The 26794-nt window shown below is 51.3% G+C and overlaps 1 protein-coding gene across 3 annotated transcripts in view; it reads right to left on the bottom strand.

The window, feature by feature from the left end:
• The window catches only part of CACNA1H (calcium voltage-gated channel subunit alpha1 H), a 211315-nt gene that overhangs the window by 19733 nt on the left and 164788 nt on the right, over nt 1-26794 (bottom strand). For all 3 annotated transcript variants that reach the window (XM_077317197.1, XM_077317198.1, XM_077317199.1), the window contains 17 exons: nt 26615-26766; nt 26222-26407; nt 25435-25552; nt 23318-23473; nt 20200-20290; nt 19579-19787; nt 18350-18784; nt 18027-18127; nt 17363-17486; nt 16609-16677; nt 16332-16516; nt 12845-12971; nt 12614-12739; nt 11157-11246; nt 9863-10076; nt 4698-4849; nt 3661-3770 (listed from right to left, as the gene is read on the bottom strand). In XM_077317197.1, the coding sequence (XP_077173312.1) occupies nt 3661-3770; nt 4698-4849; nt 9863-10076; nt 11157-11246; nt 12614-12739; nt 12845-12971; nt 16332-16516; nt 16609-16677; nt 17363-17486; nt 18027-18127; nt 18350-18784; nt 19579-19787; nt 20200-20290; nt 23318-23473; nt 25435-25552; nt 26222-26407; nt 26615-26766 (2645 nt within the window). The remainder of the gene's footprint in view (nt 1-3660; nt 3771-4697; nt 4850-9862; nt 10077-11156; nt 11247-12613; nt 12740-12844; nt 12972-16331; nt 16517-16608; nt 16678-17362; nt 17487-18026; nt 18128-18349; nt 18785-19578; nt 19788-20199; nt 20291-23317; nt 23474-25434; nt 25553-26221; nt 26408-26614; nt 26767-26794) is intronic.

Here is a 26794-nt window from a genome sequence, read left to right as displayed (position 1 = left end):
GGCCACCAAGGAAGGGGAAGGGAGCAAATCACAAAATGGCTACCAAAACATCAGTAGGAGTCAATCACAAAATGGCTACCAAGAAGGGGGAGGGGCAAAGCACAAAATGGCCACAAAGGAAGGGGAAGGAGGAAATCACAAAATGGCTACCAAAACATCATGAGGAGTCAATCACAAAATGGCAACCAAGAAGGGGGAGGGGCCAAGCACAAAATGGCCACCAAGGAAGGGGAAGGGAGCAAATCACAAAATGGCTACCAAAACAGTAGGAGGAGCCAAGCACAAAATGGCTACCAAGAAGGGGGAGGGGCCAAGCACAAAATGGCCACCAAGGAAGGGGAATGAGGAAATCACAAAATGGCTACCAAAACAGCAGGAGGAGCCAATCACAAAATGGCTACCAAGAAGGGGGAGGGGCCAAGCACAAAATGGCCACCATGGAAGGGGGAGGAGCCAAACACAAAATGGCTACCAAAGCAGCAGGAGGAGCCAATCACATAATGGCTTCCAAGAAGGGGGAGGAGCAAATCACATACTGGCTACCAAGAAGGGGGAGGAGCCAAACACAAAATGGCTACCAAAACAGCAGGAGGAGCCAATCACAAAATGGCTCCCAAGAAGAAGGAGGAGCAAATCACAAACTGGCTACCAAGGAAGGGGGAGGAGCCAAACACAAAATGGCTACCAAAACAGCAGGAGGAGCCAATCACAAAATGGCTACCAAGAAGGAGGAGGAGGGGCCAAGCACAAAATGGCCACCAAGTAAGGGGAGGAGCAAATCACAAAATGGCTACCAAGGCAAGGGGAGTGGCTAAACTTAAAATGGCTACCAAGAAGGGGGAGGGGCCAAGTACAAAATGGCCACCAAGGAAGGGGAAGGAGCAAATCACAAAATGGCTACCAAAACAGCAGGAGGAGCAAATCACAAAATGGCTACCAAAACAGCAGGAGGAGTCAATCACAAAATGGCTACCAAGAAGGGGGAGGGGCCAAGCACAAAATGGCCACCAAGGAAGGGGAAGGGAGCAAATCACAAAATGGCTACCAAAACAGCAGGAGGAGCCAAGCACAAAATGGCTACCAAGAAGGGGGAGTGGCCAAGCACAAAATGGCCACCAAGGAAGGTGAAGGAGGAAATCACAAAATGGCTACCAAAACATCAGGAGGAGTCAATCACAAAATGGCTACCAAGAAGGGGGAGGGGCAAAGCACAAAATGGCCACAAAGGAAGGGGAAGGAGGAAATCACAAAATGGCTACCAAAACATCATGAGGAGTCAATCACAAAATGGCTACCAAGAAGGGGGAGGGGCCAAGCACAAAATAGCCACCAAGGAAGGGGAAGGGAGCAAATCACAAAATGGCTAACAAAACAGTAGGAGGAGCCAAGCACAAAATGGCTACCAAGAAGGGGGAGGGGCCAAGCACAAAATGGCCACCAAGGAAGAGGAAGGAGGAAATCACAAAATGGCTACCAAAACAGCAGGAGGAGCCAATCACAAAATGGCTACCAAGAAGGGGGAGGGGCCAAGCACAAAATGGCCACCATGGAAGGGGGAGGAGCCAAACACAAAATGGCTACCAAAGCAGCAGGAGGAGCCAATCACATAATGGCTTCCAAGAAGGGGGAGGAGCAGATCACAAACTGGCTACCAAGAAGGGGGAGGAGCCAAACACAAAATGGCTACCAAAACAGCAGGAGGAGCCAATCACAAAATGGCTACCAAGAAGAAGGAGGAGGGGCCAAGCACAAAATGGCCACCAAGTATGGGGAGGAGCAAATCACAAAATGGCTACCAAGGCAAGGGGAGTGGCTAAACTCAAAATGGCTACCAAGAAGGGGGAGGGGCCAAGTACAAAATGGCCACCAAGGAAGGGGAAGGAGCAAATCACAAAATGGCTACCAAATCAGCAGGAGGAGCCAATCATAAAATGGCTACCAAGAAGGGGGAGGGGCCAAATACAAAATGGCCACCAAGGAAGGGGAGGAGCAAATCACAATATGGCTACCAAAACAGCAGGAGGAGCAAATCACAAAATGGCTACCAAGGCATGGGGACTGGCTAAACTCAAAATGGCTACCAAGGAAGGGGGAGGGGCCAAGCACCAAATGGCTACCATGGAACGGGAAGGAGCAAATCACAAAATGGCTACCAAGAAATAGGGGGTGGAGCCAAGCACAAAATGGCTACCAAGACAGGCGGAGGAGCCAAGCACAAAATGGCTACCAAAACAGCTGGAGGAGCTAAGCCCAAAATGGCTACCAAGAAGAAGGGGGAGGGGCAATGCACAAAATGGCTACCAAGGCAGATTGAGGAGCCAAGCACAAAATGTCTACCAAAAAGAAGGGGGAGGAGCCAAGCACAACATGGCTCCCATGGAAGGGGAAGTGGCCAATCACAAAATGGCTTCCAAGGTTGGGGGAGGAGCAAATAACAAAATGGCTACCAAGGAAGAGGGAGGAGCCAAGCACAAAATGGCTACCAAAACAGTTTGAGGAGCTAAGCACAAAATGGCCACCAAGGAAGGGGAGGAGCAAATCACAGAATGGCTACCAATGCAAGAGGAGTGTTCAAGCACACAATGGCTACCAAGTCAGGGGGTGTGGCCAAGCACAAAATGGCTACCAAGAATAAGGGGGAGGAGCCATCCAGAATATGGCTACCGAGAAGGGGGAGGAGCAAATCACAAACTGGCTACCAAGGAAGGGGGAGGAGCCAAACACAAAATGGCTACCAAAACTGCCGGAGGAGCCAATCACAAAATGGCTACCAAGTAGGGGGAGGGGCCAAGCACAAAATGGCCATCAAGGAAGGGGAAGGAGCAAATCATAAAATGGCTATCAAAACAGCAGGAGGAGCCAATCACAAAATGGCTACCAAGAAGAAGGGGGAGGGGCCAAGCACAAAATGGCCACCAAGGCAAGGGTAGTGGCTAAACTCAAAATGGCTACCAAGGAAGGGGGAGGGGCCAAGCACCAAATGGCTACCAAGGAAGGGGAAGGAGCAAATCACAAAATGGCTACCAAGAAATAGGGGATGGAGCCAAGCACAAAATGGCTACCAAGACAGGTGGAGGAGCCAATCACAAAATGGCTACCAAGAAAGGGGGAGGAGCCAAGCACAAAATGTGTACTAAGGCAGGGGGAGTGGCCAAGCACAAAATGGCTACCAAGAAAGGGGGAGTGTTCAAGCACAAAATGGCTACCAAGTCAGGGAGAGTGGCCAAGCACAAAATGGCTACCAAGAACAAGGGGGAGGAGCCAACCAGAATATGGGTACCAACTCAGGAGGAGGAGCTAATCCCCAACAAGCTACCAGGGCATCAGGTGGGGCTGACCACAAAATGGTTACCATGCAGTTAGGAGGGGCTCATCTCATAATGGCTACCATGGAAAGGGAGGGGCCAATCAGAACATGGTTACTTAGCCATTGATTAGGCCTTATCAAAAATGGCTACCATGGTGGTGGGTTCCAGTACAAGCCTCTGTTCTGTGTTGTTGATGCCATTTTGCAGCTGGCTCCGCCTCCTGTGGCAGCCATTTTGTCCCTGTGCCCGACATCAGAATTCCAACCGTCCCTGCAGGCTGGAAATGACTGGGGACGATTGTACCCAAAATCACCTTGACAAGAAACCCACACACCCGGAGCAGTGATCTAACCTGTCTTTGAAGAATCTCCGAAATCCAAAAGCCACCAGCTTCAATACGGCTTCCACCACGAACACAAAAGTGAATATGTAGTTGCAGTATTTTAGCGCTTCGTCCAACGACTGTAAGGATTCAAAGGGAGGTGTTAGGCACGGTTTCCCAACTGTTAAATGCCTGCTTCCTCCGTAATACACCTAGCCAGAGAGCAGCGTTTCCTGACCTCGAGCAGACGAAACCGGATCCGACACAAAATGCCGGGCCCCCGAGGAATTCCCCCTGTTGTGTGTCACATCCCAGCTTGGACTGCATTTATGTTGCAAACAGAAATATCCGCCAGGCAGAACAGGAGGCTCCCAACATCTGTCGAGTGGCTTAAATAATTTACGAATCGCCTTCTAAATTCGCGGAAAAGCGAAGGGGCAGTGGAGGAAACAGACCCCGCTCAGATAAAAAGATAAAATGCCAGTGTCTATTTGAACCTCTGGCCTCAACAGGCACTTTGATGCGCGATACCAAGCTTTGGCAGCCAAATGAAAAGGAAACACTTGGACCGAGATGAATGATTGGCAACAGAAACTGGATAAAGAAGTTCCCAGGCAGGGCTCTCTAGGGGGAGTTCTGCCATAGACGTGGGGCCACCAGCTAAAAGGCTCTGCAAACATTTACTCATCTAATCTACCAACGGGTTAGGGAGACCCCAAGCAAGTTCTCTCTGGGTGACATCCTCAACATGGGAAGGTCTGAGATACAGGCAAGGGTACCTTCTGGGAAGGTTCAAGGGGGTGGCAGGTTACAGTGGATGAGTCTTGCACAATGCAGGGGGTTGGACTAGATGGCCCAGGAGGTCCCTTGCACTGCGAATGCATCTGCTCGTTAATCTTGGCATTTTCATTTCTTTTATTTAGACTTAGCTTGTTATTTCTGACCGGCCCTTGTACCCGCGTGCTTTTTTTGGATCCTTTCCGAAAGCAATGCCCGGGATCAAACTCGTACCCCTCGAGGGAGGCGTGGGGTCTGTTCCCCAGCGCCGGAAGCTGTATGCTCCTTACCTTGGGCTGGTTGAAGTGCTCCATGGACATTGTGATGACGTTGACCCCAATGATAAAGGTGATGAACAGATCCAAGTAGTGACTTGTGCAGAGGGTGTGGATGTACTTCCGCACCGGTGAGTAATCTGCGTAGTACGGCCGCTTCTGGGCTTCTGTGGAAAGGAGGGCGGGGTGGGAAACGAAACGTGACGTTTAGCGATACCCGTTTCTTGTGAGACTGGGGGGGTCTGCATGCTGGTGGAGCCAGCCTTGTGGATTTCGGGAGGTAGGTCCTTGAAGGGGCCCACGTGATGGGTCACCCTCCTCTTTGGGCACGCGGTGGGAGGTTTTGGAGAAATGGGAGGGCGCAAAGCTTGACAGGGAAATGAAACTGGGGAGGGCTTCAGAGACAAACGCCGGCCATTTTGTGAAGAAGGAGAAGGAGAAGGAGGAGGAGGAGGAGGAGGAGGAGGAGGAGGAGGAGAAGGAGAAGGAGAAGGAGAAGGAGAAGGAGAAGAAGACGACGAGTTGGAGACTCAAAGCAGCCTACTATCGCTTTCTCTTCCTCTGCCCCCAAAAGACACCCTGTGAAGTAGCTGGGACTGAAAGAGCTCTGACCGATCTGCAACAAGCCCAAGGTTATCTAACTGGTTGCAGAAGTGGTGAATCAAACTTATTTCTCCAGGTTAGAAGCCGCTGCTCTTAACCGCAACACCGCGCTGGCTCTCTTTTGGTTTAGAACTTTGCCTCCAACATAGAGCAGACGGGTACCCCAAAGGCAAGCCGGGAACAAAGGTGATGACCTGTTGATTCCCAGCATCTGACACTCCGAGGTAGAGGACCTCTGCCTGTGGAGGCTCAACCCATTCCCACAAACTTGCCTGTACATCGCAGCCTGAACCAAATCTTGCCTCAGCAATTCCCCTTAGTGAATCCCGGGAATAAACCAAGAGAGAGTTCAGAGTTTCAAAAAGTGGGGGTGCAAGACACAAACCCTTTTAGGGTGCTGCATCTGTTTGCTGGCTTCTGCTTTCGGGGCCTGCGACCTTCCCCGTGCTTTCCAGCAGACATTGCACCATTGAGGCAAACGTGGCCGGATCAGAATGTACCAGCCGAAGAAGTCCGATCAAAAGGAAACAAGGCTGACCTCTCACCCTTCTGCTGTTCATTCCCTCCCCGCTTGCCGGTTAGAGCAGATGTTTTAAAGAGCCTTCTGACCAGCGTCACCCACATTTCCATCTGCCAAATATTTTGAAAGCTAACCAAGGAGCAAACACTTTCCTCCTGAATGGGCAGGCTGAGCATTATGCTCCAGGAGTCTCTTAAGGAGGTTCACAACCAAACAGTGTTGCCCTAATCCACCTGCCTCGATGGATTTTTAAAATGTAGGCGCTAGGGTGCAGTTGTACGTGTGGGATCTGCACAATTTTCTCCTGCAGCAGGCGAGTTTCGCAGAGAAATCCAGAATAAAGGAGTCGCCGTTTACATGTGGGCATCAGGACGTCTCTGAGAAGAGAAGCGGGATGGAAATTCGCTTCTGAAATTTGTAACTTCGAACAAACTCCTTCTGGGTGCTTTCGTCCGCTATGGAATCCCTGCACATTACAAGGGATTCTGGGAAATATGGGACAACCCCGGTTTGCCAGGTACACAAACCAGGGCTGCGAGAAGCTGATGAAGTCAGTGCAGTCAGACTCTGAACAGACACGGTGCTATGAGATCTGTGTTCAGATCTCCCCGACATCGTTCGAAATGCAACAACCACAACACAGAGGCCCCTAAATCTAGGACATTTTGGGGGGAGAGAATCAGAGGAAGCTGGGCCCTGTTGCCCTCCCTCAAACGACACCACAAAGTCAAACGCACAGGTAAAGCTCCGGAAAGCCAGAAGACAGTGAAGAACGAAAAGTGGGCTGGGCATGAGACTGGGAGTGGCCGGCGGTGCTGGAGCCAGGTGTGGTGAGACAATTAGTTGTGGAGCTCCCTAGAAAGCCAGAGTAGCATTTCACGTGGGCTCTGAAGATGGGAAGATTTTTAGCCCGGCAGTATAAGGCTGCAGGGGGCCCTGGAACTCAGAGACAACATACACGGCAGCGACCACACGGCGTCTCAAGATGCATGCAAGCACACAGGTCATGAGTCATGCTGTTAAACCCATGCAATGTCCGCTAGAAGAGATGCTATTCATGCACCAGGTGGCACAGCGGCGCTTGCAAAAGGGTGCTGGCAACTGGGGGGGGATGGCTCTGCTGTGGCGAGGCAGGCTCAAGGCACGGAAGCTGAGACACAGACGCATGTGAGAAACACTTGGCCCTGCACATGTCTCCCAGTTATGCTGCCTCCCACCCCTTGATTCATGACAGTCCAGGCCCCATAACCAGGAGCCTCAATCTAAAGTCTAGGTCAGGGGGGGTCAAACTGTGGCCCTCCAGATGCCCATGGACTACAATTCCCATGAGCCCCTGCCCGGCAGGGGCTCATGGGAATTGTAGTCCATGGGCATCTGGAGGGCCACAGTTTGACCTGGTCTAAGTCTAAGCTTTTGAGAGTCAAAGCTCTCTCTGCCAGATACAAGGGGACATTTGGCTCTCAAAACCTCACACCCCTGACTCAAATAGGGTTACTAGACGTGAGACCAGCACACAGCTCCTCTTGGGGACAAACAAAAGCATCACAAACACAAACGTCCCCCCCTTGCTCCAGAGACCCCCACAGGACTCGAAGATGACCCCAAGGAGGCGACCACCTTCCCCCTTCCAGCCAACGTGTGGACAGGTGCGGGCAAGAGGCACCCCGGAACCCAAGTCAGGCCCTCCCCAGACCCACGGCTGGCCCCACGGCTGGACACCCACAGAGCACTGGCCGCGTCGCATATCTTTCTGAGTCTGCCTTTTAAAAGCTGATTTCTAAGTGAGCCTAAGAAACCACCAGATTTGTGGGGAGGGGGTAAAAACCCTTCCCGGAAGAGAGAGCTGTCATAATCTCACCTGCCCATTATTGGACTTCAACGCCGGGGCATTATTTTGGTCCTTTGACGTTCCTGCCATGATTGACTCGGGATTCACCCCATGCCCATGAACTCCCCACCCTCCATGCAGCTGCCTTGAGACCCTGGTCCCTAAGGAGAAAGGATGGAGCCAGTTCTCAAGGATTTGCAGAGGAAATGAGGCTCTGTGTCAACTTGGACGGTGTCAGGGAAAGGTCTGGGAGGGAGCATGCGAGCCAAGAGACAATGCATCGGGGGCTTGCCTTCGCCGTCTGTTTGTTTTGTTTTCGCGGGATCACAGCGATTTTCTCCTCCCCCAAAGTCCTGGGAACTGAAGGCGGAAGGTGGCTGGCCTCCCCAAACTGCAGCTTCACGGGGGTTCGTTGGACCGAGGGAAACACTTTCAAGCTGGTTTGAGGGCCACAGCGCAGGCAAGGCTGAGGATCTACCAGCGGGTCCCCAGATGGTGCGTTTTTCTCCAGCCTCTCTGCCTGACCCATGTCCGTTCTCAGCAGCTGCTTGAAACTGTACACCTGGGGGTCATGCACAGTGTGGGCATGGGTCTGCAGCACAGATCCCCCCCCCGCCCCCAGGATCTATTAGAGATCTCTTGAACTCTTGCTGGCTTGGCTCTTTCAGAGACACGTGCAGCCAGCCAGCTGTGTCTCACAACCCGCCATGGACACTTGTCACTCCTCTCCCTTTTGTATCCCCTCGTCCTGTCTTGTTGTCCGTTTCCCTCCCACTGCTTGATAGGCAGGGATTTGGTTTCCAAACCTCCGAGACTGTTTCGCAGTGCCCAGGAGCAAAGATTCCCTGGGGCACTCACTGAATATGCATCTCTTCTAGCAGGCAGCTCCCCCCTCAGCCCCCAAAATGGGAGCACCCCACTCCTCCCATGCTGTCATTTTTTTCTCATGCAGCAATTGCGTGGCATGCGGGAGGGCCATGCATGCGCCAAGATACCCCTCTCTCTCTCTTTTCTCTTAAAAATAAAGACCACTACTGAATATCTGGTTTGGAAAAAAAAAAAAGATCTAATGAAGACCCCGTCAGCATATCTTTCAAAATCTTGGCGATGCTTTAAATCCCGTTGGGAACCATCTGCATACGTAAGAGAAATCGGGGTCATGTGCCTTCGTCTAGGGAGCCCATTGGCTATTTGTTGGGCTCCTCCTGGGCTCTTGGGGGTGTGCTCAACCACCCCACCGGCACTTGACATAATCACGGTCTCTATCCCCAGATTCATACAGAACCCAGCCTACTTAGATCTCCCCTACTGGTTTCCAGGGGTCTATGGATTAATCCGAAACCCAGCTCTCCCTCCAAGGACCTTGGCGTCACCTGCCGAGGCTGGCCGTCCACCTGTGCTCTGCTCAAGGCTTAGCTCCCAGGAACGAGACCTTCTAGGAAACTACTCCGTCTCTTCTGACCGGCGGAAGCTCTCCGGGTCAAGATCTCAGGCAGTCGAAGGCTTTTTTAACACCCTCGAGCTTTGACCGCTTAACTGAAAACCCCATGGCTGAGTTTGATGGCTGGGCTGTGTCCCCACCTCTACACCCTCGTACCATCAGGCCATGCCCAGTCGCCAAACAAGTGTGGCCCGCATATTTACCACTTCGATAGCTAGAGTGGAGACCCGTTCGAACTTACAGGCTAACGAGCTTTGGCTCTCGAAAGCTCATCCCCTGAAAACATGGCGGCCCTCTGAAAGATAGCTCTGGGTCCTTCAAGGCAAGAACCTGCAGGGTGCTGAGAATTCTGGGACGCTTCTCCAGCCCCCTTAGTAAAATGAATGAAACTGGCATAAAGACTGCAGCGTAGATGTCCTCCCTTTCACTGAAGTATCCCAGAAAGACCTCCATCAGCCTTTTACCCTGAATGTTTCTAGATTCCACCATCTTTTTAGGCTGACATTTTGGTGGTCATATTCCCTTAAAGACATTGAAGCTCCTCCCTGCATTTTAACCTTCACTGGATGCCCCGCAACCCTTCAGCTAAGTCTGTGGCAGGAGAAAACCCGTTGCCTCTGACTCTTAAAGCATCTCCAGAAGGTCCGAGACGATAAAATCTCCTTCGCCCATGGCTCAAAACCAAAGCAAACCAAAAAGGAAGCGACGAGAAGGATCCCAAAGAAACCTCTCGCTTTGGAAGCAGGCAAGGCTCAGAAAGATAGTGAAGGGTACCACCGTCTACCGACCGGACATGTATATCTCCTTACTCCTACGCTTTTTCTCCAGCCGACGGAGACGCTTCTCCTCCCGCCGGCGCGCCTCCTCGGCCTCCTGGTGCTGCCGGCACTTGTGGAAGTTCTCCACCACCACCCCGACGAACATGTTGAGCACGAAGAAGCTGACGATCAGGAGGAAGGAGATGAAGTAGAGCAGCATCCACGGGTTGTGGTTCTGGCTGGGCTGGCGACGGAGGCGGGAGGGGAGCGGGGACAGGCAGAGAGAGAAAAAAGGGGGATGAATTGGGGAGAGCACAGCGGAGCCGACCGACGCGGCAAAAACACCCCTGGGGTTTCGAACCCGGGACCCGAGAGCTGCTGTGTATGCAAGTGTCACCGGTTGAAGAATGAGCTTGGAGGGAAATGGGGTTGAAAACCTGGGCTGGGGGGTGATGCTCATAACCTTTAGAGAATTGCAGAGACAGGGCCTGGATCTGGCTGTTGTCCGGGCAATGATCCAGGTGTCCATGTAATTGAGAGCAAGCCAGACCAAGTAATTGAGAGCGAGGCACTACACATACCCACAGGGTAATTTTGCCAGAGGAGGGGTGTTTGGGGCTTGCTCTCTGCTGCCACCCCCACGGCTGGTCAGAGGATGGTATTGCAGCTAATAGCTCAGTGGGCTAACATGACACAAGCTCCGTTCTTATAGCTGTTCTTCCTGAACAGGAATATTTGTTTTCCCTCAGCTTGTACTCTGCCATGGACGACTGTGTTCACGTCCTACCAAATCACTTGCTGTCAGATAGCGGCATGATTTTAGGTGGCGCCATGGAGTTCCTGGCCGAATGGGATCAGAAATGCAGAGGGCTGCCTCTTACAGCTTGCGCATGAATGCGCGTTTTTTAAGAGAGACAGCCTCCGGGAATTTTCACAACCCCTCCAATTCAATGCTCCCCAACGGAGCTAGGCCATGTTGTCAGTCACCAAATTACGGACATGTCGATGCGACTAAACTCTTTAGATGTAGAAGAAGATTTTTTGTATCCGGTCATTCACTATCCAAAGCGGCTTACAAACACCTTTCTCATCCTGTCTCTACAACAGAAACCCTGGGAACTCGGTGGGGCTGAGAGAGCTCTGAGAGAACTGCTCTGTGAGTACAGCTCTAAGAGAACTGTGCCTAGCTCAAGGTTGCCCAACTGGTTGCATGTGAAGGAGTGGGGAATCAAACCCAGTTCTCAAGATTAGAGTCCGCTGCTCTTTTAATCGCTCCGCTTAAGCCCCTCCCCCCAAGGTAACCTTTGGGAGTTTTCGCTTCTACCTGCTGGTCGATGCCCACCGCATCCAGGCCGTCATACATGATGTTCACCCAGCCATCTTTGGAGGAGAGAACGAACAGAGACATCAGGGCCTGTGAAGGCAAAACGTCCTGATAGTCATCCAAACTGTGACGCACACACACAAAAACAGGGAGGATAGACCTGCAACCGATGCAGAAGCCCAGGGACGCCAGAAGAGATAGATAAATCATAACAACAGAAAGCCAGTGCGGTCTAGTGGTTAGAGCAGGGCCCCTCAATATCTTTAGACCAGAATCTTACAAACCACCGGGCAAAACGTCCGCAAGAACAGTGAATGGGAACAAAACCCACCCTTAACTTGCTATATTAACTCCATGCGGGACGGCTTGCGGGAGAGGGTCTGGGGCCCATCCCAGCCAAATGGTGCTTTCTCATCGTCCCCTGTTCTTGGATTGCATGAAGACTGGATATGCACTCTGCATATGTTCAGGTGTCCTGGTAGCTTGGTGTGCTCCTTGAAGTAGGGGGTGTCCCGGCATTGCAACTGAGTCAGGTCCTGACACTAAGGAGAAAGACCCCCTGCTGTGCCTGCTAATTAATCATCCTTCGTGCTTTCTGCGTGGGCAGCCCAATCCCGCTTTGCTGTCTTTGCAGTCCTTCCCACTGGCTTTCTTGAAACCAGGTCGTGGCTCCTGCTCCACCCCTTCGATTAGCGCCATGTTACTGGCGGGGGCCCTTCACAACTCACTTCCTGCCTCTCTCGGGTCCCAGCTGAGCTGCTCTGGAAGCTGCTCTCTGTCCTGGGATGCCACTTCCAATTTCCCAGCCGGGCCCGGGGCTAATGGCAGGAGTTCCTTCCCGACCTGCTCTCCGATCAGCATGCAAAAGAGAGGTCCCTTCGGAGCCTCTTGTGGAGACGAGGAGCAGAGACGAAGGGGGAGAGCCAGTCAGAAATGCGATGGGAAATTAGAAGCTGTTGCTGGCAACGGAGAGGAAATCAAGTCGGCAGGCTTGGAAAGTGCCGCTGATTCGCTCTGCTCAGAGCTGTCCAAAGCCGGGAAGAGAATTTGGGGGTGAAGGAGGGAACTATTTCAAATTTGGAAGCACTATTGCTGCCTCCCCAATGTATGCATTTGAAATATGTGAAAGGGAGTGTCTTGCAGCCTGGGTCACTTGAGACACAGCAGAATATAAATTTAGGGGATAAATAAATAAATGACAGGAGCACAAGCTATGACAGGTACCAATTGGCTAGCGCCTGTGACACCACTTCCTCTGCAGAGCAGGATCACAACTGTTTTTTTAAAAACGTGATTCTCCCCCAGCTCAGTAAGATGGTGGCTCTAACGGTACACGTACACATGAAAAGAAGGGCAAGGCTGAAACCCAGAAGTTTTGTTCACAAACACAAATGGACACCGAGTGAGTCCTCGTAGAGGAAGAACCTGCTCTCCTGAACGTTGGCTTCTGTCTTTACCTGCCCCAAATTGTCAAAGTTGTACTTCCGCCGGACCCATCGGTAGTGGGCGTGGGTGCAGTCCTTTTTCGTGGAGATGTTCCGGATGTCGGTCCCTTCGCAGTAGTAGAATTTCCCTTTGAAGAGCTGGATTGAAGGGGAAGGGGAGGGGGAGAGATTAAAACCATTTCGGAACGAGGGGTCCCCTGACACACCTGTGTAGCCGAGTGGAACAGGGCGCGAGAGCGTTACCTGCACTCCCAAGATGCCGAAAATGATGAAGAACGCACAGCAAATGAGCACAATGTTGCCGATCGGCCGTAGGGAGGAGATCAGCGTTTCTACCACGAGTTTCAGCCCCGGTGCTCTGCTAATAACTCTGCGTGGGAGGGAGAAGAACAAAACCACGTTGGGGGACACAAAACGCAAAGCCCCCATAGAGACTCGGAGGTGTCCCAGATTATTCTCCCTGTGGGCGGGACGATAACAGCCCTTTATGGGAATTTGCGGTCCTCGCAATATAGTACATTTATTTTTTTTCCTTTTGCAGGTATGGCACCTTTCTTCTTTTTTGATTATTTCTAGAGTAAATAAAATAAGGGACCGTTGCTTGAAATGCGGAAGAGCAGAGAGACCACTCGGGAGGTAACCCCTGATAACCCCTCAGATGAAAACCTTCGTTTCACTTGCAGCAGCCAAGCGATCCCCTGAAAAACGGAGAAGTGGATGGAGAGGAATTTGTTTTTCTCTCCCATAGCGCAGGAATGCCTGGTCACCCAATTAAGTTGACGGACAGCAGGCCCACGAAGAACAACAACAAAAAGCCTCATCTTTCTTGGCACAGTTCATAGGGAACGTATGAAAGACACTGTTTACATGGCAACAGCATAGGCAGATAGCGGCCTGTGGCTAAGAAGCAGCCCGGTCTAGTGGTTAGTGTGTCGGGACAGGATCTGGGAGACTCACGTTCGAATCCTCGTTGCACTACCAATGCTTGCTGGGTGATTTGGGGCCTGTCGCTCTCTCTTGGCCTGATTTATACCCCAAAGTTGCTGTGAGGATGAAATCAGGGAGGCGAGAACGACGCTGGTCTGGGTCCCCCCACTAGGAAGAAAAGCATGACTATTGAAATGAATAATAATTCTTTCCAAAGGGCCAAGAGGAATTCACGGAGGAGAGTTCCGTAAATGTATTTATTATTTATTGATTTAGGTTTTCATACTGCCCTTCCAAGTGGCTCTGGGAATGAATGGGAATTAACCTTTTTTTGGCTACACAGAACTTGCATGGACAGTGTACCTCTAAATACCAGGGAATTGTATTTAATCAGAGTCAGCATGGTGTCGTGGTCAAGAGTGCCAGCTTCCAATCTGGTGAGCTGGGATTGATTCCTTGCTTCTCCACATGCAGCCAGATGGGTGACCTTGGGCTTGTCACAGCCCTGATAGGGCTGTTCTGACCGAGCAGTGATATCAGAGCTCTCCCAGCCTCACCCACCTCACAGTGTGTCTGTTGTGGGGAGAGGAAAGGGAGGCTTTATAAGCCCCTTTGAGACTCCTTTGGGTAGAGATATAGAAACTAATTCTTATTCTTGTTGTCAAGGGGGTGCATGGGTGTCTGTTCCCCTGCTTGTAATATTTCTGGGGACATCTGTTTGGCCAAGAAGATGCCAGTTTAGGTGGGCCACTAGTCTGGCCCAGAAGGGATCCCTTGAGATTCTGAACCATTTCGGAGTCTCTAGATTTGTACCGTTCATTCAGACGGATGTTTCATAAAGGAAACAACAGCAGCAATCTTACTATGGTCTGTTATTCCACCAGATGAAAGCATCGTCCGACTTCTTGCAGAGAAGCTAAATCGCTGTTCGGTGGTACCGAACGCCAAATGTCTGCAGATGCGCGGAGTTCTCTCGGATTATTTTGGTTCAGATGCAAATGGGCTCCAGGCCGACCCTTCCTGGGGGGAAGGGCAGGGAAGCGGGCTGCTTCTGGAACGGCTAAGCGCTTGGCTCTGCACTTGGCTATGCGCTCGTCGTTGAGCTGATGAGCGGCTGCCCGATACAGAACATTCCGACAGAAGCACGGGGAGGACGGCGCATTTATCTTGCTCGCGGTGCCAGGACAATCACGTTCCCTGCTGCGAATGAGCTCAACCTTCCTCCAAGCCTTGGAAAGTTAATTGCGTGCGAGGGTCTCCTTTCAGCTGCCTTGTCAGGTGTGTCCAGAAGTGCCTGGGCAGGATTGCGAGCCCCCACCCTGCCCCGTAGTCAAACGGCTTCTGTTCGAGAAGGTAAACCGCAGAGGGGCTGAGAAGTACCCCGGCCCCAAAACCAGCCGGCGCGCGAGAGCCAGCAGGTTTGACAAGCAGAGTTTAGCAAATGGCTCTCCAACGGAGAACTGGAACGCTCTTAAACCGGGGCTGCCCTCGAGTGGAGAAAGCAAGGGGATAGTGTCCACCTATCTTAAAAGAGCTACCCAAGGTGCCAAGGGGCTGGATGGAGCCTCTAAAAACTCAAACGATCAGGCCAGAGACCGAGAGAAGCCTGTTGTACTGATTTATTGATTGATTGATTGATTGATTGATTGTACGGTGCGTGTCGTGTTGGCAGGAGATCCAAGGATTGTCCGGCAGCCAGGCGGGAGATGTTCAGAGGTGTTTTGCTATTGCCTGTCTCTGGAACGTGACCCTGAGTGCGCCTTGGAGTTACTGCTACCCAAATTCTTGGCGGTCTCCCATCCAAATGTTAGTCAGGGTCAGTTTCTGAGATTTGACAGGATCTGCCTTGCCTGGGCTATCTGGGTTAGGAGAGTCTGTTGCAGAAATAGCTAGCTTCAATTAGCTCATTAGAGACCAATGAGAATTTGGGAGCAGACGCCTTTGAGAAGCAAAGCTCCCTTTGTCAGGGGCAGGCTACCTGAGCTTTGATTCTTGAAGGCTTATACCCTGGAAATCTTGTAAGGGGCTCTGGGCATCAATCTAGTGGTTCTAAGGCAGGCCAACCGTTGGAATGATTAGAAAGATGTTTTTATTGTCTCGGGATTGCAAGCATTGATCTGTGACGGGTTCTTTGACTTGTTCAGAAGATGCCGCTTATACACTCAGCCCCCTTGCTGCTAAACACATCCTGCCGTTAACAGCTACTTTTTGTGTGGTCGTTCTGGCTCTTGTTGTTTTTTTCCCCGCTTATGGCAATTGCCCGATCTCTTGTTCTCTGCTGGTGATGAGACAGCGTATAAGCGGCTGAAATGAACAACTAAATAGCAACCCATTGTGCCTTCTGCTGTTCTTCAAAACTGGCATGAAACTGAACGTTGTGTGCAGCAACAGAGGCCAAATTTGCTTGCGGGACCTCTGAAGGGGAAGAGAGTGTCTTTTTCCAGAAAAAAATATTTAGGAGAATGAGAAGAATAAAAGTACAAAACTCTGCTTTTCACTACCCAAAGGAGTCTCCAAGCAGCTTACAATTGCCTCCCCTTCCTCTCTCCACAACAGACACCCTGCGAGGTCGCTGGGGCTGAGAGAGCTCTGAGAGAACTGCTGTGCGAGAAAACCTCTGAGAGAACTGTCACTGGCCCAACGTCACCCAGCGGGCTGCATGCGGAGGAGGACTGGGAAATCACCACAACTCTATTCGGGGTCCCTTTTCCCTGCATCGGCGGGCGCCCTCAGTTTCCCACCCTTGTGAGAGGAGAGCCGTGGCCCCCAGTCCCACCCAGGTGTGGCAGAGCACGGCCAGTACCTTAAAGGCCTCAAGGTGCGCAGGAGCCTGAGGACACGGAGGATGCCCAGGATCTTGGCTCCGCCCGCAGACGCCATGGAGACGATGATGTCGATGACGGAGACGAAGACGAGGATGCCGTCCAGCACATTCCAGCTGCTCTGGAGGTAGGTGTGTTTCCCGGAGAAAAAGCCCAGAGCGACGACCTAAAGGCAGGGGGAGAAGCCGGCGTTAGGGCAGGCACCCAGCCTCCCCCGTGGTTCCCTGGAGTCACGCCTCACGGAAGCGCTTTGCTTACCTTCACCATCATCTCGACGACAAAGATGGCGGTGAAGATGTAGTTGGAGACGCTCAGGAAGATCCGCTCCTGGAAGAGAGAGAGAGAGAGAGCGGGGGGATGGCTTGAAACGGGCCAGCAGGAGCACGTGATGGGGGGCCTGAAGCCACTCTTGGTCCAAGCTGGGCAGTAGGAACGAGCAAAAGGCAAGCTGCACCTGAAATACTGAAATACTACATGATTTAGGGGAGGCAAAGAGCTCTCGGGAGTCACGGCTTGCTTCTTCAGATTCAGTTTGATTACCCTGATAGGAGCTGGGGGTCCCACACTCTGCTAAAAAGTGGGTGGGTGGGTGGGTGGATAGATGGATAGATGGATAGATGGATAGATGGATAGATGGATAGATGGATAGATAGATAGATAGATAGATAGATAGATAGATAGATAGATAGATAGATAGATAGATAGATAGATAGATAGATAGATAGATAGATAGATAGATAGATAGATAGATAGATAGATAGATAGATAGATAGATAGATAGTCTATTGGGACCCAGAGCATCTCCATGTACTTCAGACCCGCTGTATACAGGAGGCTGATGTGGAAAAGGGTTAGATCCCCTCTCCCCAAAAGGCCGTGGTTCTGACCCAATTCCCCCGCACTCCATGGCTGATTGTTATCTCGGACTGAGAGCAACGGGGCAGCCTCTTCGCCTCCAACCCAACCTTTCCCAACCAGTCGTCCATTTTGGGGGGAACTCCGTGGGGCTCACCGTACTGTTGGGGTCGATGTCCGGCCGCTCCAGGGCGATGGTGATGCAGTTCAGGAAGATGAAAACCAGGACGACGTGGTCAAACATCTTGTGAGCGATCACCTTCTGGCAGGTGGCCCGGAGGCTGCAATTGAAGAGGGAGGAAGGAGGGCCGGTTAACGCTCTGCCTGGAAGCCTCGGGGTGCAGTTGGGGCATCTTAGAGCGATGGACGGAGTTTGGCCCTGCCGGAACCAACTTTGCCCCCTGGGAATACGTGGTCTGATGCTAGGGTTACCAATCTCCAGGCGGTTAAACAAGCCAACCATTCTTTGCTTGAGGCAATGAATCTAACTCTTTTTATCAGATCTTGTTCCTTGTAACTTATTCAAGTCAAAATCCAGAATTTTGCAGGTAAATAAAGCTCAAAGCCAATCGGCCTCTGGTGACAGCCAGTTCCGTAATTCTTCATCAGGTAAACAAAGAATTGTTTTATTTTTCCATTTTTCTGAAATGGGGTTTGTTTGCTATCTGTTTCACTTCCATAGGATTGAAAAGGGTGTGTGAGAACTACGATGTTAACTAAGCAAGTTCCTTTTGTATTGTTCTAAACCAGACTGTTGATGTCTGCAGTGCAGAGATGCAAGCGGGAAGAGACCGGGGCACCCCCCAACCAGAGGGCCTTACCGGTTCTGCGGCGAAAACAGGTAGAGGGCCCAGTCTTCATGCGTCCGGCACCATTTGGGTTTGAAGGGCTCCAAAACCTTCCGAATCCGGTAGCAGTAACTCTGGACGGGAGACATTGGGTCTACTTGGTCATGGCCTTTGTGACAGGTCACTCTCGGCCCTGCTGATGCCCACTTTCTCCCCACACCCAAAAGTCCCTAAAACTGACCCCGTTCCATTCATCCCATTTGGTGTTGGCAGAGACCGAGCGGGCAGGGCTCAAGGGGAAATACATTGGAGACTGCAAGCAGAAAGACAGCATCTCAGGGGCCAGACATACTCACATCCTCCAGGTCGTCATCGTAGTCCAGGGGGTCCTCCTTGTGGCCGTCCATGTGCAGGTAGAATTCGCTGGGCACGTGGACCATTTTGCCATTGCAGTCCTGGTACTCGGCGGGCACCATGGCCACGGGGCTGACGCTCAAGGAACGGCGCGTTCCCGGCACCTGCAGCAGCTCCGGCCATTCCAGCACCCCGCGGCAATCCAGCGACTCCGCCCGGCGGTGGGAAGGCGGCCGGCTGACGGCGCTGAGTTTGGCGTCTTCCGATTCGTCGTCGGTGCTGCCTTTCCCTTCGCCGGAGAGCAAGGACTCCCGCTCCCCGGACTGGCTCTTCTTCTTGAGGCTCGGGGCCCGCCCCAAACTGTTCCAGCTGGAGCGGCGGCTGCCCCAGTTGCTACTGGTGCCCCAGTTTGCACAGGGGGTACTGTGGAGGCTGGACTGAGAAAGGGGAAAAGCAGGTCAGAGCTGCTGGGGAGAGCCCCCCCCCCCAAACCCACTCCCTTTAGGCCAGCTCTGCCTCTCTCCGCACCTGAATTCCAGGAGGGTGACAGTCATGATGCAAACAATATCTATGATTCGATTTCCCTGACTGCCCCTCCCACCATAGCCCTCTTGGGGCCGTTTGCAACAATCCCATGAAACAATTTTGATTCAATAAAACCGTAAAAGCAGTAGAAACAACGTGAAGGTTTTAAAGGTTTGGATCTGCTCACTGCAGCTGCCAGTCTGTTCACAACTGGTTCAGCATGTGAGAAGGGTGCAGAGGGGGGTCCTTATTAAAAACCCATAAAAATTAACGGGGGTTTTCTCTGCATACCCAGCTTAAAGATATCAATTCTCACTGATTATCCTCACTAGGTTATCCTTTCAGTTTTCAGTCATTTTCATCATTTAAGCCCCGTCCGTTGGGGGAGAGTTTGGGGAAACGATGTCAATCTCAACAATAAATAATATCTAAGACTGAGGCTTATTATTTATTTGAGTCCTAAACTGCCCTTCTGAGTCCAGCCGCAAGAGTTTAGGGTATGTTAAAAAAAAAAAAAACACTCCTTGGCATTCAGATCTCAAGTATATGCAAAGACTGAACATTCAGAAAGCCAAACTGAAATTCCAAAACATGTCCACATTTTCACTTGGTGTTAACAGTAGCCTTTTGGGCTCCCTGACCCATCTTTTCCTTCCTCCAGGCGACCGAATTATGACCCCCCAGAGAACTAGTGCTTGCTAAATACCAGAGACTTTTGATCGAAGCCGAGGGGGTCCAGAGATGCGTTGCTCCCTCTCCTGGAATCCACAAAGGGGTGAACAGAGTCCATGTGTGGGGAGCATTTTGGGGTGGGCATGGGTGTGGCCGCAGTGCGCATGATGATCGGAGGGGGCATGCTCCCTTTGCCTTCCAGGTGGCCGTTGGGTGTGACCGCCAGGGAGTACATCTTCATCTCTGGGAAAGAAAAGAAAGGCTCAATCCGCGTCTGTATGGTGGGGGAAAAACCAAGAGTGTGAACATTCCCCTCTGGCAATTTATTCAAAATCCCCCTCTGGCGAGAACGAGCTTTCTCTGTTTTAATATTTTTATTATTATTATCATTATTAGATTTATTACTCGCTGTTATCAGCAAAGCCGACGTAACATCATTGATCCCCCCCTTTAATTTATTTCCCGGTGGGAAAAACCTAGCCTCCCACCCCCTTTTGGTTCTTGGTTCAATCTTTGGGTAAAGTTTATTTTTCTCTCCCCTTTCTATTTCGCTCAATTTTGCCACTTAGGCCTCCCCTCGCTGAAGCCGGGAGGTGAATGGCAACTTTACTCCCTGCCTTAGCCCCCCTTCCAGGAAAAGGAGACCCAGTCCTACCGGAAGCGCGGAGTTCCTTCAGCTTCTCAAAATCCTCTTCAAAATTGGTCGAGGTTTTGTCCTCATCCGTGTCAGAGCGGTTGGCATCACCCTACCGAGGGGGGGGGGGGAAGGAGGAATGTCTTTGCTTTTTATTTTTGACAGAGCCCCAGGTTTTTGAACTGACAATTTCAACCCAAAAGTCCTAAAGAGGTAAACATTTACACAAAAAAAGACGAAAGATGAAAATCAAACGCAAAACAAAAGCGACAGAGAAACTTTGGAGTTTCTCAGTGATAAAAACATACATCAAAAACTATGATTTTCCAGCAAGATTATTTACTTGTTCAAAAATTACTGCAACCTTATAACAGAATATGGGGATTAGGAATTATTCTCTGTTCTGCTCATTCTCTACTTTACTCTTTTATCACTGATTTAAATCTGTAAAAAAATCTTTTTACATTGTAATGGCCTGGGGAGACTTGACTTGAATACGGGATTTCCAATTAGCTGTGATTGCCTTTTCTCTCATCAGAGAAGTGAGTTTAGCCATCTCTGCAAATTCCAGCGTCTTCAATGGCCAGGCGGAAGGAGCTGCACTTCTCAAGGTGACCTCTTTGTTTCACTTCCACGCTGCATAAATTTCTGTAGCAGGCCAGTTTAGATCCCGTCTCTTGCCCTGAGTGAATTAGGGGCCATTGGCCTCATCCTGCATGGCCTCTCTTAGGTTCTCATGTCTGCAGCTGTGATGCTCTGACTTTTTGCTGCTTGGGGGGGCCACAGTGGGAGAGTTCTGCCCCACTGAGAGACCTCCTGCCGGCCCCTGAGTTCTGGCTGCATGGAGTGACACAGGGTGTGGGACTGGAGGGGCCATTGGCCTGATCCAACAGGACTCCTCAGGTTCTAACTTTTACGCACTTGTGATACATCATTTGTCCCGTTTGTGGTGTTTGGACAGGGACACGGAGAGATCCACCAGTCATGTGCACAGCTCTGCCCCAAGACCTGACTGGATCTCTCCCCCAGAATAAAGTGATGAGGGGAATGAGAGCTGGGCAGATCTGACATGGCACCCAATGAATAATGCACCCGTTTTCTTTTCTTGGAAGAAACGAAAGGAAAAGCTTTGCCGTGTGTTTGAATCACAGGCTGAAGTGCGACTCCGAGAGGCCCCGTTAAGTGCCAGCCACAAAGCACCATCCCAGCCCCCCCTCCGCAGTCTATAATTACATATTTATGGAGAACATCACCCGCAACTGCCAATTTTCAGCTTTCTCTTCGCACGCCATTCACGCAGATTGGAAATTGGGGGATCTGGAAGCAGGGCTTCTCCGCTACGGCTTAAATTAAGGCATTATGTCTGCTGATTTCATTTTTGCAGCTTCCGTAGATTTTTTTGAAAGAAAGCACTCAGATTTCGGGCTGGTACATTCAGCAGCGAGGGAAGACAAAGTCGTCAATGGCGGAGAAGACCCACCAAATCTTGAGACCCACCAAATCTGGGGCAGGGGAGGAGATTCCGGGAGTCCCGGCTCACTTCTTCATCGGTCCTTATGTCTTGTAGAGTGAAACTGTCTCAGATCCTCGATGGAAGGACGGATGGTCTCATGTTCTAGATGTGTCGGAAGAAGTGAACTGGGATTCCCGAAAGCTCCTCTTCTGATCCTGGACTCTGATCCTGGACTCTGATCCTGGACTCTGATCCTGGACTCTGGCTCTTTTCTGCTGCTGCAGACAAACTAACACAGCCACAGAGTTCTGCTTGACCTCTGCTTGAATTTTTTTTTTTGGTTGGCGGGTAATGTGCAGCCCCTTCTGGGGCACCTGCTCTTTTTGCACTACCCGTGGGCTGATAAAAGGTTAGAAAGCCATTCGAGAAGAAATCCCACCCTCCCCTGCTCAGTTCCACCCCTCGAGGCCACCCAGGTTGACAAAAAGGGCCTCATCCAAGAAGAAGAGTCTGGTTTAATACCCCGCTTTTCACTGTCCAAAAGACTCTCCAAGTGGCTTACAGTCGCCTCCCCTTCCTCTCCCCACAACAGACACCTGGTGAGGTAGATGGGGCTGAGAGAGCCCTGACAGAACTGCTCCATGAGAACAGCTCTAAGAGGAGCAGAGACTCAAACCCAGCTCTCCCGATTAGAGGCGGCCATCCAGAACACCAAGGGCAGTTTCTCTTTCAACGCTTGAATCTCTTTGCTGCTGAAGCCGACAGAAAATTGCAGGACAGCTCCCCTCGGTTCTTGTGAAACATTTTTTATAAAAAAAACCAGCCCCCGAAGTGATTAAAAGCCCTTTCCGGAGTCATTATTCTTGGTTTAGTTTGGGTAAGGCTCGCGAACATTTCCATACGCTAATGACTTCATGAAAGCCTCCTGATAAAATACGAGATTGCCATTGTTATCGCTCTGAAAGAGAACCCAAACTGCACAATGGTTTTGCTCAAAGGGGAAGAGGCTGGGCTGTTTGGTGTTTCTGGATGGCCCTTGAAAGGTTTTCCGAATGGGTGGGAGTGAATTAATGTTTCATATATTTTTTAAATTTGTTAAACATCGATTGGGTGATATGACCATATATGGCCACGTCAACCCACCCACCCCTCCCAAAATGGGAAGGGGAGGGGCCCTGGGTGGACATGTCCACAGCTCGGCTTCCCAAACACAGTCTGGACGATAGCACCACTTTCTTATTTCTTATTAATTATTTCTTATTAATTTCTAATTAATTAATTAATTTCTTATTAATTGATTGATTTTATAGCCCACCAATCCCGAAAAGGCTCGTGGCGGGTTACAATAACCATGAAATCCCCCAATAAAATTGCCCCCTAAAACTATAAAGCCTGAAGAATGTTTCAGGGGTTTCTCTAGGGTAAAAATAATGGAGAAAGGCTGATCTAGATAAATGCACAGTTGAAATCACCCTTTCAGCTGGATGCACCCTGGACACAACTGGAGAATGACCGTCCCAAGGAAGCTGAAGTTTCCCACGGGATCTGAGTCGTACACATGCTCACCACTACTTGTGGACGGGGTCGCTGACTACATGCTGGATCGCTTCCCCAGGACGGGCTCCTTGTCCTTCCCTAGGAACTAAGTGGGGTGACTTAGGTCAGGTTGTCAGACCCTCCCCTTACCTCTGCTTGGAAACCTTCCACCAATATGGCGACCAAGAGGTTGAAGAGCACATAGTTGCCGAAGGTCATGAGGGCCACAAAATAGAGGGCTGCCCAGGAAGAGGTGGAGGCCATCCCGTTGTACAAGACCACGTTCCAGTCTTCTTGGGTGAGGATCTGGGCAGAACGGAGAGGAAGAGACAGTCTGGTTGACCAACAACAGGGCACGGAGGCCGAGGCCATCATAAGAACCTAAGAAGAAACCTGCTGGATAAGACCAGTAGTCCATCTAGTCCAGCATCCTGTCTCACACAGTGGCCAACCAGTTCCTCCGGAGGACCAACAACAGCTCATAGAAGCTGAGACACTTCCCAAAAGGGCCCTGTTGGATCTGTCTAGTGGTCCAACCAGTCCAATATCCTGCCTCAAAATTGGCCAGCCAGTCCATCTGGAGGTCCAGCAAAAGAGTCCAGAGGCCAAGGCCTTCCCCTGCTAAGAAAATCAGAAGATCCCTACTGGATCAGCCCAGTGGTCCATCCATCCAAGCATCCAGTCTAGCAACTGGCCCACCAGTTCCTCTGAAGGTTCAACAACAGGGCATAGTGGCTGAGGCCTACCCCTGCTAGGAACCTCAGAAGAGCCGTTCTGGATCCAACCAGTGACAGTCCAACAGGTCCAGCATCCTGCCTCACAACTGGCCAACCAGTTCTTCCGGAAGACCAACAACAGAGCATAGAGCCCTAGGCCCTGTAAGAAGAACACTGCTGGATCAAACCAGAGGCCTATCTTCTCCAGCATCTCGCCTTGGCTGTTGCACGAGATTGCTACCCAAAGAGCAGCTTCCAATGGCTAGCAGCTAAGTCTCTCTCCAAGCCTGGACACCTTCCTAACTGCTCCCCCGAGCACACAGAACCCAGGAAACAAACCAAAAAAACCTCAGGGTTTCCAGTTTACCAGACTGCTGACCTCCATCCTCCCAGCCGCAACCAAGACCTACTATCTTTAGAGCGGCCGCTAAACAGGGCTGACCTACCGGGAGAGGAGTCAGCCAGGTGAGACCCACCTTCCGTTGGGCTTTATTTATTGAGCTTAGCAACACAGCTCCCATTAACCTTCCGGGAGAACGCACACTCAGTCCTCAGCCGAATTTATTTACCCAGGAGATTTGCTGATCACAAATTCCCGCCGTTACCTCTGCTTGAAGCGTGAAGTACAAGAAGCTGGTGTCGGTTTTTCCCGCAGAGGGGCTATTATTTCATCTCTGCCGGATTGCATTTAGGCAGGAAGGTCACAAATTGAGAGAGTCAACGCTCCCCCGGTCAGGAACGAGATTCAAGCTGCTCTTGTCCCGTCCAAGGCCGCCCCACCCCCCTCCCTGGAGCTGGCCGACACCTCGTATGGTTGGAGAAAAAAGTTTTCTTTGACATCAGATGGGTTTGAGCAGCCTACAACTCCCCAGCCCCCCCCCAAGACCCAATGAAACCTGGGTTGTACTGCAAAAAAGGGGAAGAGGTTTTCATTACTGGTTTTGTGTTTGCTTGTTTCTTGCCCAGGACCGCATTTGAGCTGGTTTTACAAGTCTGCAGCTACTTTGTCCCCAATCCGGTTTAACATAAGCGTCTTTGACAGTTAATAGCTGCAGCGGAGAACTGGGGCTTGCTGCTGGAGTCATCCATTTGCGGAGAAGTCTGTCTGCACCGTGCCATTAATCAGACCTGACTTCTAGGGTACCCGGCAAGCTGCTCCCAGTGTGGGTACGAAACCGAGGTTGGTTGCCATGCTCTTCCCCTGCTTACGGAGAACTCGTGCGCTGGAGGGAAAGCCTTTGCATCTCTCAAGCAGTCTCCATCTCGTAAGAATTTAAGAACCTCGGAGGGCCCATCTAGCCCAGCCTCCCTTCTCACTCAGGGGCCAACCAGTTCCTCTGGAGGGCCAACAACCAGGCAAGGAGGCCGAGGCGTTCCCCCGAGGCTGCCTCCTGGCTCAGGGATCCAGACGCTGCCTCTGAAGCTGGAGGTTCCCTTCGGTCGCCACGGATAGATTCAGCCTCAAGGAATCTGTCTCATCCGCCCTCAACGCTGTTTATTCCTGCATGCTTGGGAGGAAGTGCTGACCTTTCGGGGGGGGGGGGGTCTTACCTGAAAGACGGTGACGATCGCCCAGAGCAAGGAATCAAAGTTCTTTCGGTCAGGGATGGTGTCCCCCGTGTCTGTTTTCAAGCCGAACTTGCAGCCAAAGAGATGCATGCCAAGGATGCTAGAAAAGAAAGCAAGGCTTAATCTTGTGCTCTGAGCCCTGAGGTTGCTCTGCCTTCCTGGAGGGTGGTCAGACCCTTTCACCAAAGGTGGCAGGACCCAAAGTGTGAGGGTTGTCATTTAAATCAATTTTTAAAGAAAGATGATTAAAAAACTGAAAGGAATTTGGATAAGAAATCCCGAGCCACTGTGGTGTAGTGGCTAAGAGTGGTGGAGAGAACCAGGTTCGATTCCCCAGCCTTCTCATGCTGGGTGATCTTGGGCCAGCCCCAGTTCTCTCCGGACTCTCTCATTCCCACATCCCTCACAGGGTGCCTGTTGTAGGGAGAGGAAGGGGAGACTCCAACCAGTAGAGAGAAATAGGGTATAGAAACCAACTCTTTTTCTAACCACACGAGCAACTATTGTTTATAACTGCGTCTACTCAAGCGACAGCTGTCTCTTGAGATGCGAACCTTCATTTCCACGCACACTTCTCTCCCCACAAACAGCACACACAAAAACACAACGACATCAATTGGGTCAATGTTGTCTTCCCCAAACAGATCTGGGAGAAAAGAGCCAGCGTCCAGAAGCACCTTCAAGACGAGCAAAATCTGCAGGAGGAGGAGGATCTCACAGGGGTTGTGGCTCTCTTCTTCGGAGGCCAGACGGAGCCGACAGCACTTACCTGAAGATGAATATGAAGAGCATGAGGAGCATGCAGAAGGTGGCCACGTTGTCCATCGTCTTCATCAGGACCACCAGCTGGCGCCGGAGAGCCGGCATGAACCTCACCAGCTTCAAGACCCGGAGAAGCCGGAACGTTCTCAGCACGGAAAGGCCTCCGTCCGATTGGCCGATAATCTCCCAGACGCTGCAGCAGCAAATGAGAAATTCGGTGATTTCGGGCATGGATTTACTGGGATTGGTCTGAGCGCTGGTGGCCAATCAGCATTAGACCCCACTCTCATTCGACCCGCCTCCTCCCCGTGCACTACCAGCTAGGTCTGGCTAGGGTTTCCTGGAGCGAAGTTAGCGGAAGTTGGCAGAAGTGGGGACGGACTCCGATGGGCGCACTGACCTGATCACCACAATGATGCCATCAAAGATGTTGTAGGGATTCTTGATGTAGCCCCAGAGGCCAAAGGCCATCAGCTTCAGGAGCATCTCGAGGGCGAACATGCTGGTGAAGACGATGTTGCTGATCTCCAGCGCGTTGGTCAACTCGTCTGGCTTCGCGGGGTCAGGAAACAAAGAAAAA

The sequence above is a fragment of the Paroedura picta genome, chromosome 17 (assembly GCF_049243985.1).
Source record: "Paroedura picta isolate Pp20150507F chromosome 17, Ppicta_v3.0, whole genome shotgun sequence".
In the NCBI taxonomy this organism is placed as follows: domain Eukaryota; kingdom Metazoa; phylum Chordata; class Lepidosauria; order Squamata; family Gekkonidae; genus Paroedura; species Paroedura picta.
Note: the sequence above shows the minus strand (reverse complement) of the source record. Positions and strands in the feature narration are given on the sequence as shown.